The following is a 17,692-nucleotide window of genomic DNA, read 5'->3' on the forward strand; positions in this document are numbered from 1 at the left end:
CAGAGATTCTTGGCTCCAGCTACAGTCCTTGGGTGACAGTTGCTGGCATGTCCAAGTCTTGTGGAGTCGGAAGTGGACTGTTACATAAAGGTGTTAGTGTAATCTGAAAATAAGAACCTCATGTGCAGTCTTAGTTCCATCAGTTATGTGTAGAGGTAGTGGCATTGTTAGTTAGACTTCTGTGTAAGCTAGATCACTGCCAGCTCCTTAGCTGCAAGATGAAACTGTTCTGTATCACTGCTGAACTCCAAAGGCATAAAAAGATCTGAAATAAGCATGCTTGCTGTGTCAGACTAAAAGGTGCATATAGGCCTGGATTTTCTTAGTATGTAATGATGAGCCTAAGAAATATTAAAGGCAAGCCTACGCTGATGTTTCTCTGGAGACAGATGACAGTTGGAAGGCGCTTACCTTAAGTTTCCTGAGATGGGTCTTAATCTTAAATGAGTTGTTCTTCCATGAATCTTTCTCAGTGACCTGTTAACTTCTAGTATGAGCAGTCTTCTGACAAGGAGTCACTGCTAGACTGCTTCAGGTTGATCTAATCTTTCCAGCTGTTGGTTTGGTTTGATCCCTAGTTCTTATGCTGCTATATATTCTACTGCTAATTATATTGTGGTTTAAAATGGCTTAGACTCTGCCTATGTGTGAATGTTGAGGCTTTTTTCTTTCTTTCAGAGTTGAAACCTTACAAGTATGCAGGCTATCCTATGCTGATAAAGACTATTACCATTGAAACATCAGATGAGCTTTTGTTTTCCAAAGAATCTCCTCTGTTGCCTGCTGCTACAGAACTTGCTTTCCATACTGTCAATTGTTCAGCACTAAATGCAGAAGAATTGAGAAGAGAAAATGGAATTGAGGTAGACTGAAACTTAAAGTGGATTTTTAGTTTGCTGTCATCAAAGCTGCAAATCCTAGATCTCTCAAATGCATGTCAGATGCATTTGTGAATCAGTTTTGGTCTTGTCAAGACACTTGTCCATTTTTACTTTCTCTACTGCATCTAGAAAAGAGAAGCTTCTTGCAGAACATACTCCTTTCTGGACCTGGGCTCGTCAGTTGAACTGTGGATAAGCAAACTACATATGACGTTTCTCTATTTCTTTACAAAACTCCGAGGGCTTCTGTATTCTACTTCTTTTGTGAAAGAATAGAGAAATGCAAACAAGTCACTCCACAGACAGGCTTTCATTGCACACATGAGCTCACATGTGAGAATGCTACTAACTCTCATGAAGCACCAAATGCTAGTATTAGCACTTTGAAGGAATTTTTGCCCCATAAAGAGCATTTGTGCCAGCAGCAGATTGCTCTGTCAAATCAAATGTTTCCCTTTTAGTTTGTCAACCTCTTGTGAATGGCTGTTTTGTTGTCATCAATTTTTGTTGTGACTGAACTTATGCATCAACCAATCCTTACAGGTATTGCAAGAAGCATTTAATCGTTGTGTGGCAGTCTTGACTCGTTCTAGTAAACCAGATGATATGTCTGTACAGGTAAGCTGCAGCAACTTTAACTATTTATATTACTCTTTGTATTAGTCTTTTGGGAATCTGTGTATATACAACAGGCTTGTAAACACTTCTTCATTTGGAACCCATGAAGTATTGTTTTTATAGGTATGTGGATATGTTAGTAAGTGTTACAGTGTGGCAGCTCAGTTTGAGGAATGCAGAGAGAAGATTACAGAAATGCCCAACATCATTAAGGACCTCTGTAGATTACTGTATTATGGCAAGGTAAGAGCTCTCTTACTCTGCTTAGATGGGTATTACCTGTTAAATGTCTAGGGGATTTTTTTTTTTGTCCTCCCTCAGTGGAAATTGGGCAGTTGCAGAAAACTGATCCAACTCCTCAAGGTCCTGGTTGGCCGTTATGGTGTACAGCACTCTAATGCCTTGTTCTTAACACTTGTATTTTAATCCATTTAATGGACTTAAAATTTGGTCACTATAAAGATTCACCTGCTTGTGCCTTTTAACTGAATTATGTCTAGCCGATTGGCTGAATGCATTGAATCAGCAGATGTAAATTCCAGAGTTGGATCTTGTGCAAGCAGATAGACTACTAAATCAGCCTAATCTCTGGGAACAGCCTTCAAGAATTCTTGTTGCCATTAGCTCTTGAGAACTTACCTCATGTTATGTAAATACTGAATTTTCTGTCTAATTTAAGAATGGAAATCTCATCTTGGACTTTTACAGTGGAAATGTGAAAACAGAAAACACCAACCTGACTGCAGTAATAGACTATAGATGCTTGTCTGTTCCTTAGTCCTTGCAGAACATATGTATCATGCTTAAAAAGCTCACTTGGTAATCTCTGCCACATGTTTGAGGTCTTTGTACCAGTTCAACACTTTTTTCTAATCTGCTGAAATGACTAGTTGAGGATTTTTCCACTGAATGATGCTGACTGATTAGCCATGTTTCTTGACTACCAGGCACTGGAAATATTTTGTCCATTTCAACTTCAGTCTCCCTATAGCTTAAATAGTTTTCTAAAATTAGCAACAAATTTGGTTTTAAATCTTTGCTTGGCAGTCAGCTGGCTTTCTTTGGTCACAAGTACTAAAGTCAACCTTTTCTTTTTCTCTTCCACCTCCACCCCAGAACATACCACGAGTAGCTTCCTTGGGAGTAGAATGCGTTAGCTCCTTTGCCTTAGACTATTGGCTACAGACGCACTTGTTCCAAGCTGGAGTTCTCTGGTACTTACTAGGGTATCTCTTCAACTATGACTATACACTAGAAGAGAGCGGCATTCAGAAAAGTGAAGATTCCAATCACCAGGTAATGTTAACAATGTGCATGCTTTCAGACACCAACAGATGTTGCTTGCCATCTCATATTAACAAAAGTATGTTCTAATATTTGTTAGAATTATTAACACTATTTGTGTATTTTGAACCTTCCTAGAAGTTGTTTTGTATAAGCTTCTTTTTAAAATAGAATTTACAGTTGTATTAAGTAGTTCATGTCTTGAGTTCAAATGTTACAGCTGCAAACCAGTGGTTGCAGATATGTTCTTAAGTCTATCTTCTAAATTATGTGTAGCGAAGTGAGGTACTTTAACCTGTCATTCACATTCTATCTGAACAATAGAAGTTCAAAGACTAAATTTCTTCTGTTGGAAGAAAAACCCCGATTTCTCTTGAAGCTCAACTGAAGAGGTGGTCTAGAAATAATGTCATGAGCTTACTTAAAATGCCCACCGTAGGGCTGTCTCTTTGCTTTGTGACTGTGCAAGTGCCTTCATGTTCATTGTCCTGAAATGGTGGCATTCTAAGTAGGGCATTTATTCTCAGCTACTAGATGACTTGGTAATTACAATAGATGGTTCAAAGCTCAGCTCATGTGCCCCTGTTAGAGGCTTGTACTGATGCTTGACTGCTGTGCTTGCAAGAACCATTACCTGGTCAGAAGCTATTATGCTAAACTGCTTCTGCAGCTTTCAGCTGATCTTAGTGACTCTGTTTCCTACTTATGATCATACATAACTAAACTTATTAAGCCCACAACACAGTGATCATCCTCTGCTGTTCTGTAGCACCTAATGCCTTATGAGAGGTTCCTGTATTATTGGTGATGCAGGTAAATAGAGGATACCAGTTCTGTTCATTGTGGTGTGTAAGTGTTGGAAAACTCTTTAGCTATTCTGATATAAAGTCAGCTAGCTCTAGCTTGCTTGTGTCTCACTTTTCAGGAGGTAGCAAATAACCTTGCTAAACTCAGTCTGCTAGCCTTGAGTCGTCTTGGAGGGTATCTCTCTGAAGAACAAGCTACCCCTGAAAATCCAGCTATCAGGAAAAGCTTGGCTGGAATGCTGACACCCTATATTGCAAGGAAACTTGCTGTGGTTAGTCCTACTGAGGTAAGTATCTCTTGGCTAAAACTTTCTCTCGTGATTCATAGGAGTAACTGGTCACTTCTAACAGTCTTAAAACACTGAGCTCTTTTCAAAGCAACCCGGCTACAGAGAACAGCAGTACAATTTTTGCTTGCAGTTGGGAGTTACTGATTGCAAGGGAAACATTCTTTAAACACAGTCAGACTGGACAGGAACAATATCTTGCAGAATAATATTTACAGAACTCATATGGGGCAAAACTTGAGTTAAATGGTGAAGACTGAAGGCTATAATGATGATAGAGATCAAAGGTTCAACTTTTTTAAAGAAGTGGTGCCAAGGAAGTCATAAAACGAGATTCTGTAGATGGTTGCTGCCCACTGTCGAGAGTAGAGAAGTCTGAGAAGCAAAATAAAAAGGAAAAAATATAAGCAGATTATGCTGTACCAAATAACTTCCACATACTGTTTTTCTGGTATATGGAAAGCTTGACACTTTAAACCAGCTTATGAAACCAGTCTGGCTGTTAGCCAAATTAGATCAACTTTTATCATGAAAAACTTGGTGTGATTACTCTGCATAGTTATCCCAAATTTAAGTTTCAAACTTGTTAAATTACATAAATTCCTTATCTTTTTTTTTAGATTCTGAAGATGCTTAACAGTAACACAGAGAACCCCTACTTGATCTGGAACAATGGGACGAGAGCTGAACTGCTTGAATTCTTGGAATCTCAGCAAGAAAGCATGATTAAGAGAGTAAGATGCTCCTAATTTAAAAAAAAAAAAAAAAAAAAAAAAAAAAAAAAAGTGGTTTTAAATGCCACTTTTTTATGCTTTAGTGCCCCTTTGTGTGATGTGGTGGTATAGTTAATCCAAGTGTTTATTGTTGTCTACTTTAAAATGATTTTCTGCATTTGGTAATTTAACAAATGTGAAGAATTTCATCACTTTTAGCATTTCAAGCTGTCTTGGGCTTCTGTATTTGCCAAAGTTTAGCAATACTTGAGCAAAAAAACATTATATTGAATTATCCCAACTATTGCTTTATACTTTCTACAAATTTTCTGTGTATCTGAGCTTGTGCTACTAATCTCTTTGCTTAAAGGGAGATTGTGACAAAAGCTATGGGTCTGACTTTGTCTTTGGTGACCATGCAAAAGAACTTATTGTGGGAGAGATCTTTGTTAGAGTCTACAATGAGGTCCCTGCCTTCCAACTAGAGGTGAGATATAGCTAAAAGCTTTCTGTTAAATTTCAAACTAGTATTTGAGATGTTACTTTCTACCAGTCTGTCAATGCACGTAGATGGTTTCCATAAGACTTAGTATTTTGTCTGCTCTATCCTCAACGTGAGTAGCATGTTCTGAGATACTGTATTTTGCTCCAATAGGGAGGTAAAAGGAATAATGAGTCTGTCAGGATAAGACTGCTGCTTCAAATGGTTCAATGCCTTTTCTCTACAAGCTTGTAATGCAGATGCTCAGGTTGATTTGGTAATTTCAGAAGGTAGTGATTCTGCCTAATATCTTTATCTGTATATGCAGATGCAGACAAACACAGCTTGAGTGCTGTTGGAATAGTGGTAGCTTTCTAAGGGTATATTTAGGCATAAAATGGGTTAATATAGTCCAGATGTGCAGCTATCGTACTGGAAAATGCTTCCTGCATGGAAGAAGCTGGTGTGTTAAAAGTAGAAGTTACTCAACTATACTTTCCTCTAGTGTGAATACTGCTTCATCACACACCTAAAAATGCTCTTATTTCTTGTATTTAATTTAAAGCTTCCTAAAGCGTTTGCTGCAAGCCTCTTGGATTACATAGGTTCACAAGCACAGTACCTTCACACATTAATGGCAATAACACAGACTGGGAAAGTAGAGTCCAATCAGCATGGAGATCGGTTACGGAGGGTTGAAATGGCTCTGGAGGCTCTGAGAAATGTCATAAAACACAACCCAGGTAGGCTTAAAATAAACTTTGCTGTTAGGCTTTCTTGTGGACAGCCTTAAAAATGTAAAACTCTATAGTCATATTAGCTTCCATATAGAAGGAAGCCCTTTTGCTGACTAACAGACCTTAGCATTGCTAATAGTCGATATATAGGCTTGCTTTCTCTACTGGAGAGTGTTTCCAGTAAAATCTTGGTGTCGTGTGAAGTCCAAGCCTTATCTATCTTCTTCCCTAAAACACTTGAGTCTTAACTCTCAATTCTAGCCAGCAGTTTACAAGAAGCCTTAAACTTCTCAGATAAAACTGTTCCTCTATTCTTTCAAATAATCTTTAGCTGATTTTTGAGTTTCCCTGCATCAAAGAAGCCCCTTCAACTCTATACTAGTAAACACATCAGAACCTCATGAAAGGAGAAGATGCTCTTAAGAGTGGGCAACTAAGACCAGCAGAGATCTATAAGCAGATAACAGTGTATAAACTGGTGAAGTCTGAAATGCTGATTAAAACACTCTTGTATTATGAGAAGCTAGAGTATTATGAGCAGTTAGAACTGACTTATGTTACTGTTACAGCTTCTGATGATAGCTATTAGGTTCCAATCTAATCTCAGACTGGATTTTCTGTATTCTGCAGTTATAATGCTGAAGGCAGTTGTTGCTGCAGATAATAACCCTCCTCTAAACTGAGAGAATTGGAAAGGGGGGAAGTATACTTAGAGATGAGCAGTACTGGTGGCTAATGATAGATAACATAGACTTGCAGAGTTATCTTGAAAAACAAAAACTGGTAACCAACAACGGGCTTGGTTACTTGCCTCAGGGAAAAAGTATCCTCTCCTTCTGAAATATTGTTGACTTGAGAATGTGTAGAAGCTAGACTAATAGGCAGAATTTAATCCTCTCCTAACTCTGTAGTAGATGCTGTTGTGGGAGCTATTGCAATTACTGTGCCAGACTACATACAGACATCTAATTTTTAGGATAACTTACTTGGTCTCTTGCAGGTTCTGAATGTGAATGCATAGGTCACTTTAAGTTGATATTTTCCCTTCTGCGTGTTCATGGAGCTGGCCAGGTGCAGCAGTTGGCTCTGGAGGTAAAATAAATAAATAAAAATTTTGGATTCTGTACATTCCGCATGAGCTTAACTGTGTAACTGTTAGAGTAGCACCTATGAACAGCGAAGACTGGGGTTTCATGGTGTCAGGCAGCTTCTCCTTTGAGGAGCAAAATGATAGCTTCATGCTTGTGTCTTTGTCACCTCAGGCAAACAAGGGAATAAGTCAGCTTGGTGGCAGGAATAAAGATAAGTGTAGTTACATTTGCTAGCAAGGTGACTTAACTCATTGTATGCTACGTTGTCTTGGCAGTGGTATAACAGCTAGAATACAGTTAATCTTGTTTCTCATCTTGTATAGGTAGTGAACATAGTAACCAGTAACCAAGAATGTGTTAACAACATCGCTGAGGCAATGGTTCTTGCCAACTTACTGGCCCTCCTGCATTCCCTGCCTTCAAGTATGTACCGTATAGTTCTTCAAAGTCTCGCGTGGCAATGGGTTTTCAGCTCATGAAACTGGTTAGAATGAGCTTGTTTACTAACTTCTGGGTAAAAGTGTTTCAGTGAGGATGAGCGGAAAACCATTATACATAAACAGTTTGTAGTTTTAGATATGTGAGCTGAAAAACTTGAATTGGGAAAACTTCCTTAGCATTTCATTGATTATAATAATTAAATGTTTACTACCTACATTCTCTAAATAAGCTATGCCTGACTAGAATGTGTGATTGGATGTTCTTTAACCTGCCTAGCCTGATTGAACTTAGCCACAAATCTGTATACATTTCTAACCAGCCCTTCTCATAGGCTTTATTACAATTTTGGTGCAGCTTTTTGTTAAAATGATTGGTTTAGTTCATCTTTGATTAGTTAATCATATATGTGGCGGATACAGTTCTTAATTTTTTTTTTTTTTATTTTGACAGGTCGGCAACTTGTCCTTGAAACTTTATATGCTTTGACATCTAGCACAAAAATAATTAAAGAAGCCATGGCAAAAGGTATAGTAATAAGCCAAAGTTAACTTTTTTTCTTGCAGCACTGGTCAGTGGCCAAATCTTAGTCTTCCCTTTACAACAGTGTGGAATCTGTGATTTTGTATGACTTGAGACCAGAAGAAAATCTGAACATTTCCATATGTTTGTACAGGTGCTTTAATCTACTTACTAGATATGTTTTGCAACTCAACTCATCCACAAGTCAGAGCCCAGACAGCAGAACTTTTTGCCAAAATGACAGCAGATAAGTTGGTGGGTCCAAAGGTAAGAATCTTAATTGTGCTTGTTGGAACTCTTATCTTGACATTACCAGCCTCTCTAAAGACTGTGCAGAAACAGCTCTTCCATGACTGAAACATTCACGTGAAGAGCAAACTGACTTTCTCATAAAATGATTAACCTGAATTTTTAGAAGCAGTTGTCTTGCTTATAACTACTATAAGCAGTTTGGTTTCCATGGGTAGTATCACTATCATTACATACTAGGAATTCAGACCTGTTATTGACTATAACTATTTCAAGTGATGGCACTATTTTATATTGTATTATTGTGTTCAAGTAGCTGGCATTATTGTATTTGTAAGTTTAAGTCTTACAGTACACTGAATATCAATTATATATTCATCTTTTATAGGTTAGAATTACACTAATGAAATTTTTACCTGGAGTCTTCATGGATGCCATGAGAGATAACCCTGAAGCTGCTGTTCATATCTTTGAGGGAACTCATGAAAATCCTGAGTTAATTTGGAATGACAACTCCAGGGAGAGAGTATCAACAACAGTTCGAGAAATGATGCTAGAGTATGTGGAGACCTGCTGCCTAAGTATATTTTCTTAGCTGAGACTGCTTTTAGTGGCAGTGAACCTGAGCTGCTACAGAAAACCAGTCAGACTGAATTCTCTAAAGAAAGATCTTTGCAATCCAGACTATAGCTTAAAAAAAAAAAAAATGTTTACTCCTGTATATTGTATATGTAACTGGTCAGTGGCCAACTGCAGTTTGTGCACAATCCAGATAGCTGCTCACTGTTGCAAGATTCTGGAACAGGTTACAGTGAAGAGTATGGGTTTAGAAATTGGAGCCTACTTTATGAATGACAGAGGAGGGGGGAGACTAACAAAGGGTAAAGTAGGGACAGAAACTGCTTCTTTTACTACTCATTAAAGCTTCTTTTTTTAAAAGGCACTTTAAACTTCAGAGGGACAACCCTGACACTAATTGGAAGGTAAAAGAATATTTGTGCTTTGGGTGCCCCCATGGAGACTGTAGAAAAGCTGGTAATATATGCATGAATAGTAACTGTCTGACATGATTTCCTCTTCCTTGTATTGATAAGTACCAACAGGAAATTGCTGTCCACTATGCTAACATAACTATTCTAGCGTTGAATTGATGTTTTCATTACTTATACCTTAAAATCATAGCTACTTTATTGGCTTTTTTGGAAGGGCACGTTCTAAATACTCTGAATTTCATAAAAGTTCAAGCCATTCTAAAACTTCTCAAAAGTCAGCAACTAAGGAGAATACTGGCTTGTTGGAGAGATCAGGTCACTTATTGCATAGCTGTAGTAAACTTGCTCTTGGTAAGCGTTCAGGAACACTAGTAAGCTACTGAACCTTAATGAAAGTGACTGTCCTGAACAGTTCCATAGTGTCAGGTCAGTCAGTGAGACATGTATCGGCCTCTAGCATTTCCCAGTGTCTGTCAAAGCTTAAAATAAGTTTTAAAAGCTTAAAATAAGTTTTAAACAGATGCTGGAAAACCATCTTGATGAAAGTATAAACTAGAAGCTTCCCTAGGATGATGGTGAGAAACCTTCATTTCAAGTTCAGAAGAAAGGGAAGGGCTGTTTCATTTGCCACATTACTAATACTGTTCCTCTTGAACTTGCTTACCACTGCTGTAGTTGTAGACCCAGCTAGTTGCATCCTTTTGCAAGGAAGGACCACTGTGATAGTGCTACCTGCGCAATTTTTTCTATTCCCACTTCTTTCTTCATGTTTCTAAAAGATAGAAGATGTTTGTTGGTCTTGTACAGCTCCATTCTGGAGTACAGTGCTAGTTCAGTGATTCTTGTCTGTTTAGAGCTATGGTATTGTAGAAACAATTGCTGATCTCAAATACTCCTTGCCTGGTAATAATTCCTTGTTCTTTACGATTCAACAGCTGCCTGAAGACTTTGCTGTGGTATATGGTGAGGCAGAAGGTGAACTTTCAGTAGGGGGAGTCTTCTTACGGATTTTTATTGCCCAGCCGGCCTGGGTTTTACGGAAACCAAGAGAATTTCTCATTGCACTGTTGGAAAAGCTTACTGAACTATTGGAGAAAAATAACCCCCATGTAAGATGATTTTCTGACTCAGTTCTTTGAACTCTTCAGTAGTCTTGTATTGCTGCAGTGTTAGTTTCTGATTAACTTTGCTTCTCTCACTTTCTTCCCAGCATAAATGACTTTGCCTAATCATAGCTACATTCTTTTAGATTAAAAGCACTGAACTGGGATCAGAGATTATTAGCTTTCTAAGTCCCTGACACCACAGAACTAGCCCCAGTAAGTTGGAGGCATATGTTAGGGTGGTGATGAGGCTTGACAAATAATGTCTTAATTATTCCATGACTGACTGACCTAAAGAAATAGCATCTGTTTTTTCCACAGCCTAGAAACTTTAAGGTCTTGAGGTACTTCCTAGTGTTGACCTTCTACAGCACTGATTTCCCATTCTGATGGTGTGGATTATGTGACCTAGAGTTGCCACCTAACAATCACCTTAATACAATAGAACTAATGATTTAGTTTGAATGAGAACTACATGCAAGTCAGTGACTTAATGATCTTGGTAATAAACTGAATTTTAAACAGTGTTCAGGCAGACTCTAGGGTAGAGTTACAGGAGGACACTGACTTGCATACAGAGTATAATGTATATCTTTATTGCAAGGATGTGATGGCAGTCTTCATGGGTGTGCAGCATTCACCAAGCGTGATTAATACTGCTGCAGAGACTGCAGAACACCTTCAGACATTCAAGTGGCCAGCCTAAACATCCATACTATCCCTGAGCTACTTGGCCCATGTGCTGCTGTGCGTGCCTAGGCTGCAGCCAGCTGTTGGCTTCTCTAGATACTGAAAACAGTGCTCAGCACAGATTACACTGAAGTTATTGAAGTTCAGTCTGAATTTGTCTGCTACTACTGGAGCTGATTTTTCTAACTTCCCTGTTTTAACAGGTGCAACACTAAAAGCACTAGGAAAAATCTATACTGTAGTGCAATGGAAGCTTGAGTCATCACTGAGATATTTTGTGTTTTTCTGCAGGGGGAGACCTTAGAAACTATTACAACAGCAACTGTGTGCCTATTCAGTGCCCAGCCTCAGCTAGCTGATCAAGTCCCTCCACTTGGTCATCTTCACAAGATACTGCAGGCCATGAATCACAAGAACAATGCCATTCCTAAAAGTGCCATTCGTGTCATGCACATATTGTCTGACAATGAGGTACGAAAATCACTCTTGGAAAAATTATTAAAAGTTCTTTGTGCATCATTCTAACTATGAATACTGCATACCAGACGAAGCAGAGATTTGCGGGAGACTGGAGAATTAAGATTAATGACACAGAGACTTAGTCTTGGCTGACCAGATCTGCCAAAATCATCAAGCTTAGCATAAAATACAATAAAGTGTTCTGGATGTTTGTCTCCTCATAGCTTTGTGTTCGAGCAATGGCATCGCTTGAGACCATTAGCCCTCTCATGAATGGAATGAAAAAGAGATCAGATATAATTGGTCTAGCCTGTGAAGCACTTAATCGAATGTTTCAGAAGGAACAAAATGACTTAGTAGCCCAAGTAAGTAGTGTATTCTTACTCTGCAGAAATGTGTAACTTTATATTTGTGTATCTGTAATCTAGTCATAAGAACAGAGGTACCATCCAATTGAAGTGTCCAGCAGGCTTGCCAGAAGCCATTCGATCAATGTGCTTTCCATGCTGGAGAAGACAAACCAGTCCCTTACTCAAAATGTAGACCTGTTCATGGATGTTGCCCAAGCATTGAAGCTTAATGTATAGGATAAGGTTTTGGCCACTTTGCAGAAGCCTAAGATGCGAATGCCACTAATCAAAGTAAACTTGTCAAGACATGTTAAGTCCATGTTAAAACAACTCATATTGGTGTGTTTATAGGCTTTGAAAGCAGATTTGGTCCCTTATCTTCTAAAACTGCTGGAAGGTATTGGCCTTGAAAACCTGGAAAGCCCATCTGCAACAAAAGCTCAAATTGTTAAAACTCTGAAATCCATGTCTCGCAGCCTACAGTATGGGGAACAGGTAAGTGCTGATAAGTCCTTAACTGGGCTTTGTGCACTTGGAAGCGCCAACTTTGAACAGTTCTTGTCCAATCTTACTATGGCTTTTTATGTGTTTGACTCCACCTGAAATGTTAACATCCCATAACTACAAAATCATGATGGATTGAAACTTTTCCATCTCCAGGTTTCTTGTGGAGAACTCATTGGCTCAATGAGTGGTAAAAAGCACTAGTTGGAGACAGATACCAAGTGCAGGAGTGTTCTATAAGTCTTCAGCTAAGCTTTTACAGATTTGGAAACCTAAATTGCTTTTTTATTTGCTGTGATAAATATTGCTGTAGACAACTGCAGTAGTGTTACACAACTCTATTGAAGTCGGTAAAATCTGTCCTGATAACTGCTAGTTCCTGGTCCCTTTCTCCTTCTCTTGTGTTGAAGACTTTGTCCAAAGGAATAGGTTTTTTCCTCCAAGTTGGGCCTATCTTCCTGTTGTATGGGAAAAGCCCTAATCTACTTAAGCTTTAGGCACAAAGCAAGTGGCTGTTTCTGGGGTTGCTTTTCCTGGTCTCCCAACTGGAGAATGAGGGATAAAGTCAAGCTCCTGAATGATGTTGAGGCTTCTGCACTGTATATTGACATGCACAGTTCAAATGGAGAAAAGTTGTTGCAGTCATCTCTTAAATCTGATTCCATATTGTAATCTAAAATACTGCTGTTCTATTTGGTGATCCCCTCAGAATGACTTAGTTCTTGAAAATGAGTTTATTTTCCCTAGACCCTTAAGTGTCACTTGTTCATTGTGTTAATCTCTCCAAATGCTGTAGGTAAATGAAATTCTGTCTCGTTCTTCTGTGTGGAGTGCCTTCAAAGATCAGAAACATGACTTGTTCATTTCTGAGACACAAACAGCAGGATACCTCACAGGTTTGCAACCCTTTCCTATTGATGTTCTGAATCATACTGAACTCTATGACTCAGTTGTGTCAGACTTAACTCTGGTGGTAGTGTTTATGCTCAGGATCTGGTGCCATCATGTTGCATAAACACTTAATGCCATGAAAAATACTGCAAGTTTGCTAAATATTTGGATATCAAAAGCCACAGTTTCTCCTGTGGTAGAAAAAAATGCATTTCTGGGCATAGTTTTCATAGTACTTACAAAATACCAGAGCTTTGCAGCACCTTTTAAATTAGCCATGTTTGTGTCCCACTTATGATATCAGACACATCTGGCACATCTCTACAGTTCCTGATATCCGCTGGGTGCAAAACCCTGTTTAGCTTTGAAAACAGTTGGTGAGGGGTGCATTGAGCAGAAGCAAGGAGCAGGGGAACCTGGAAGATGACAAGTCTTGCAAGTATCCTACAGACCTGTATTTACATAGCTGAACTATGTTAATTCTGCCATGCTGCTTTAGTATGAGGCATCCAGTTACAGTATTGCAACAGTTTGAATGTTAATTGCTTTCCTGGGAGTGTGGATGTGTCCCTTGTTGACTCACTGGTGGTTCTGCAGTGATAGTGGCCCCTTGCCTGTACTTGCAGTACACACTTGAGCGCACTTGTGGTGTGCCCCTTTGTGGGTCACCTGTGGGTTCTGCTGGGGACTGAAGTTGTGCTCCAGGGGTGCTACGTTGATCCTGATCACAGTTTAGAGGCAAGGCTGTTCATTCTGTGCATATGGTGCACACCAAGGATGGCAACTGGTGTGAACTTCCTTGCTGGTAATAGCATCATGTAGACATAATCCTGGTACTGTAACATGTTATAGCATATCAAGCTCTGGTTCTTCCTCTACTGGAGCATAGCAGTTGATTGTGATACAGCATAATGTAGTCATTAAAGATGACTGAGTCCAAAACTTAAGATGTCAAAGATTATTTGTGAAATCTGAAACTATTTTATGTAACTACATTGCAACAAACTGTGTAAAGCAACACCTGGTGCAAACTTATGACACCTACATAGCCAGCAACTAAGCAAGTTGGTGACATTGCTTAGTTTTAACAGTTTAGCCTCCCAGCTAATGTTTTAAAGTCCTGTATAAGTTAATAAGAACACGTCATTATGTTGTATGGAACTTCAAATCTCATCCAGTTTAATATAAGGCTCTTGGTAAAACTTTTAAGCATAAGAACTGAATTAATGAGGCATAAATCAGATGCATACAGAAAGGAAAGTTTCTTGCAAGATACTGGCACGTATTTTGAAGAAAAAAAAAAATATATAATCTCTTAAACTCCAGAACCTGACACTTTGGAAGCAGGTGTTCTGTATCTTGAGGGTAGATGCTTAGGTGGCAATACTTGAAGTCTTTCCTTACACTGTAGCTCTGAACAGGAGTTGACTGTTCTCTTGGACCATTTGTCAAAGTGACATCAGATAGCAAAGAATGTAAACTGTTAGTTGGTGCTGAAATTCTTTAGTAATCCATAAACTGTAAGTTAAGGAGTAAACCCTGGCTAGAAACAAACTATTTCAGAAACTGCCAGCTTGAAACAGGGCAATATAGTTCTACAGCTGTAGTATGGGCATAATGTTGTTTTAAGGCATGTGCATCACTTGAATTGCCCAATGTTTAAGTGCTTCCAAGTGTAGAATAAAGATGCTGTACAGATGGAAACTGAACTACTAGCTTTTTTTAACCTGCCTTTTCTTGTGTTCTGCCTATCTCTTGCTTCAAATTGCTTTGCTATTTGCACTTCCCTTAAACTTTCCCTTGCTTATTTTTCTTTCCCTCAGGTGTCTCCTCTCCTTCCCTTCTAACTGGCAGCAGTCCCCTTCACCTGAGAAGTGGGCTTTAGATCTGCTCTGCCAGGCAGCTTGCTAACTTCTGTGTAGCTCTCTAAAGCAGGTAGATACCATCTTGCAAAATGCATGCTGCATTTGCTGCATTCCAAGTAACAGATGCATGTCAAACTTGTAACAAATGTGGAGTCCCAAGCTGCAAAACACTGAAACTTGTCTTTAAGCGCACAGCAGCAGAAAACTAACAGTAAAGCAACTGATACTTGCTGATACTACAGATGCATTAAACTTCTGAACTGTTAAAATACTCAATTATGGAAGGATTTGAAGGAGGAGAAATGATGGCATTTTCCCCACTAGGACATACAAAAGTGGGTCTGGCTCTTTGCAGATGTCACCAACAGGCTAGTGGAGTGCCCTTTGGGGGGTCAGGGAGCTCTTTACCAAAGGCACCATGTCCTTTGCTCTTTTTCTTGCAGTAGCATGGTAGGGCTAGTGACAAAACACTGACATTCTGGCTCCAGGCTGTGGTGTGAGAAGGGACAGTGGGGGTGAAGGGATAGTAAATATGGGAGAACTTAAGGGAAGTGTAAAGGACCAAGCAGAACTTTCCCTATTCAGCCTACAAAGTCAATAATTCTGAAGATCTGGTACCAAGTCAATCACTATCAACTCAGACATGTTGGGTGTGGGCAGTTTTCTACAATTACTAATCTGATAAGACTTGACTGTAAAATGCGTCATGCTGCAACATGAGTAGTTTTATAGCTTTTGCTGGAGATCTCTGTACTGCCTCAACTAAGTTCAAGCATTGAGAAGAGATGCTTTGTTTGCGGTACAAAACTTTACTGACCCATGTAGTAATCTGTTTTAGAGTGGCTTATGTAAGGTGTTATGCATGTCTGGTATGGAGTCTGTGCATCTCAAGAATACTGTTTTCTTTCTTAACTGAGGGCACAAAGAACTACCCTATGCAAACATGAGACAGTTCTGCCTGCTCATGAGGCAGTACCATGAGCTTGCTTCAGTTATTTGGTTGGGGAAAACCCTTCTAATGCTGAAAGCATAAATGTGGAGTAGTGGAGTGCATGACTGAAGTCACTGCACTTCTGCAGCAAGTCCTTTCCTTAGCAAAGGAAGACCCCTACCCTGCGCCTTCTCTGGTGGAAGGCAAGAGGGATAATGCTGTTGGGATTTTTGTAATCTATATGGTGCATCAGAATAGAAAAAAAATGCTGTGCAAGTCTAAGAATGGTCTATGTAAGTCACTTTATTTGGTGACTAAGAGGACTAAGACCCCTTAATTTCCAATGTTCCTAGACTGTTAAGAATCTAAATTAAGTCTTCTAAATGATCTTGTTTAGGGTTGACTTGGATGATGTATTTGAGTGCTACCAGAGAGAATACAGTTGTTCAGTCACTTTAAAATCAAGACTAATCACCAATATTCTGTTTCTTTTTTTCTTTCCCCAAAGGCCCTGGAGTTGCTGGTTACCTTACTGCAGGGACGACATCATCTGTAATGCCCAGTGTACCACCCCCAGTAGACAATGATGTGGGAGATGCCAGCTAAGGATTGGAAATTCTTGTGGAAAGACACACAAAGGCAGAACGGCCAGTGATGAGGAACAGCACTTTCCTCTAACATTGAAGTGAACTTACTGCCTTTCCAAATCTTTGACAGTGTTATTTGTTTTTCTATGACACTTTTTTTAGGAAAAAGTCAGTGATTCTAACTATCACACTGTAACATAAGAAAGCACTCTGTGGATCAGTTGAAATGGGTACACAAGAATTTTTTTCTTGTTGTACATAAGCACATTTTGTTCCTTTATATTTGTTTACAAGACTGTGAATCAAACTTTCCTAGCTTTTATATTTTATGAATTAGCATGACTGGAGTTGAGCTACAGTCTAGAGGAATTGGGCTAAATCACTTTGACCTCATTGACCCCCACTAAAAGGGCATTCCCTTTTCTTCCCTGACATGATCATTCTCCACTGAACACAACTTGCAAAGGGTTTGTTGTTGCCCAGTTCACTGACCTTAATCATTAACATTATCTTCCTGAGATCAAACAGCATTAGACATTCATATGTATAACTGGCTTTACCAAATTGAAAAAGCTTCAGCAAAAAACTTAAAGTTGACATGTTATGTAAGAAATTAGTGTAATTGTGAAATGTTCTATACATTATCCAGTATATAAAACTTTCTATATTGAGTGTACATTATACAGATCATTCATATGTACATAAAATTTTAAAATAAAGGGAATTAAGAGCCTTGTTAATGAGAGGGGAGGTGTTCTTATGTAGCTATTCTTTAGGGGGTAGGGGGAGAAGGGGGGGGTGGACCTTAATTAGAGTGCAATTAAATGGGGTTCCTTGGGAGTCTTGCTTAGGAGACCATCAGGTTGAGTCTTAACACATACACCTAGGGTAGTAGAACTCCTAAACCAGAAACAAGAGTATGGTGTAGCTTGTTTTGTATTTGAACTAAACAGGTCAGCAACTCACTTGTTGATAGTCTCAACTTTCTATGAAACATTCTTGGCAGGAAGTGAGAGGAAACCAGGATGGATGGAAATACAAACAATCATTACAGCTTTTTTTAGGAGATCATAATCTTGGTTTTCTGCACAATGAAGTGATACAAGTATGAAACTTACTTGCAGAAAGCTACCACTTTTAGTTACTGGGAGCTATCACTCTCTACTGCCTGATTTCAGCAGCTGTTGCCCTTCAGGTAAACAGTTCTCTGGCT

The 17,692-nt window shown here is 39.0% G+C and overlaps 1 protein-coding gene across 3 annotated transcripts in view; it reads left to right on the forward strand.

Moving 5' to 3' along the window:
- The window catches only part of DNAJC13 (DnaJ heat shock protein family (Hsp40) member C13), a 55,662-nt gene extending 38,443 nt beyond the window's left edge, over positions 1-17,219 (forward strand). For all 3 annotated transcript variants that reach the window (XM_026094043.2, XM_026094044.2, XM_064506407.1), the window contains 20 exons: positions 679-863; positions 1,425-1,499; positions 1,623-1,742; positions 2,616-2,795; positions 3,709-3,876; positions 4,497-4,610; positions 4,960-5,076; positions 5,636-5,813; positions 6,808-6,899; positions 7,222-7,321; positions 7,790-7,864; positions 8,013-8,125; positions 8,496-8,665; positions 9,048-9,090; positions 10,035-10,208; positions 11,184-11,363; positions 11,576-11,716; positions 12,053-12,196; positions 13,002-13,101; positions 16,401-17,219. In XM_026094043.2, coding sequence (XP_025949828.2) covers positions 679-863; positions 1,425-1,499; positions 1,623-1,742; positions 2,616-2,795; positions 3,709-3,876; positions 4,497-4,610; positions 4,960-5,076; positions 5,636-5,813; positions 6,808-6,899; positions 7,222-7,321; positions 7,790-7,864; positions 8,013-8,125; positions 8,496-8,665; positions 9,048-9,090; positions 10,035-10,208; positions 11,184-11,363; positions 11,576-11,716; positions 12,053-12,196; positions 13,002-13,101; positions 16,401-16,498 — 2,567 coding nt within the window. In that variant the 3' untranslated portion in view covers positions 16,499-17,219. The remainder of the gene's footprint in view (positions 1-678; positions 864-1,424; positions 1,500-1,622; positions 1,743-2,615; positions 2,796-3,708; positions 3,877-4,496; positions 4,611-4,959; positions 5,077-5,635; positions 5,814-6,807; positions 6,900-7,221; positions 7,322-7,789; positions 7,865-8,012; positions 8,126-8,495; positions 8,666-9,047; positions 9,091-10,034; positions 10,209-11,183; positions 11,364-11,575; positions 11,717-12,052; positions 12,197-13,001; positions 13,102-16,400) is intronic.
- The last annotated feature ends 473 nt before the right edge of the window (positions 17,220-17,692 follow it).

Source organism: Dromaius novaehollandiae, chromosome 2 (genome assembly GCF_036370855.1).
Source record: "Dromaius novaehollandiae isolate bDroNov1 chromosome 2, bDroNov1.hap1, whole genome shotgun sequence".
NCBI classification, from domain to species: domain Eukaryota; kingdom Metazoa; phylum Chordata; class Aves; order Casuariiformes; family Dromaiidae; genus Dromaius; species Dromaius novaehollandiae.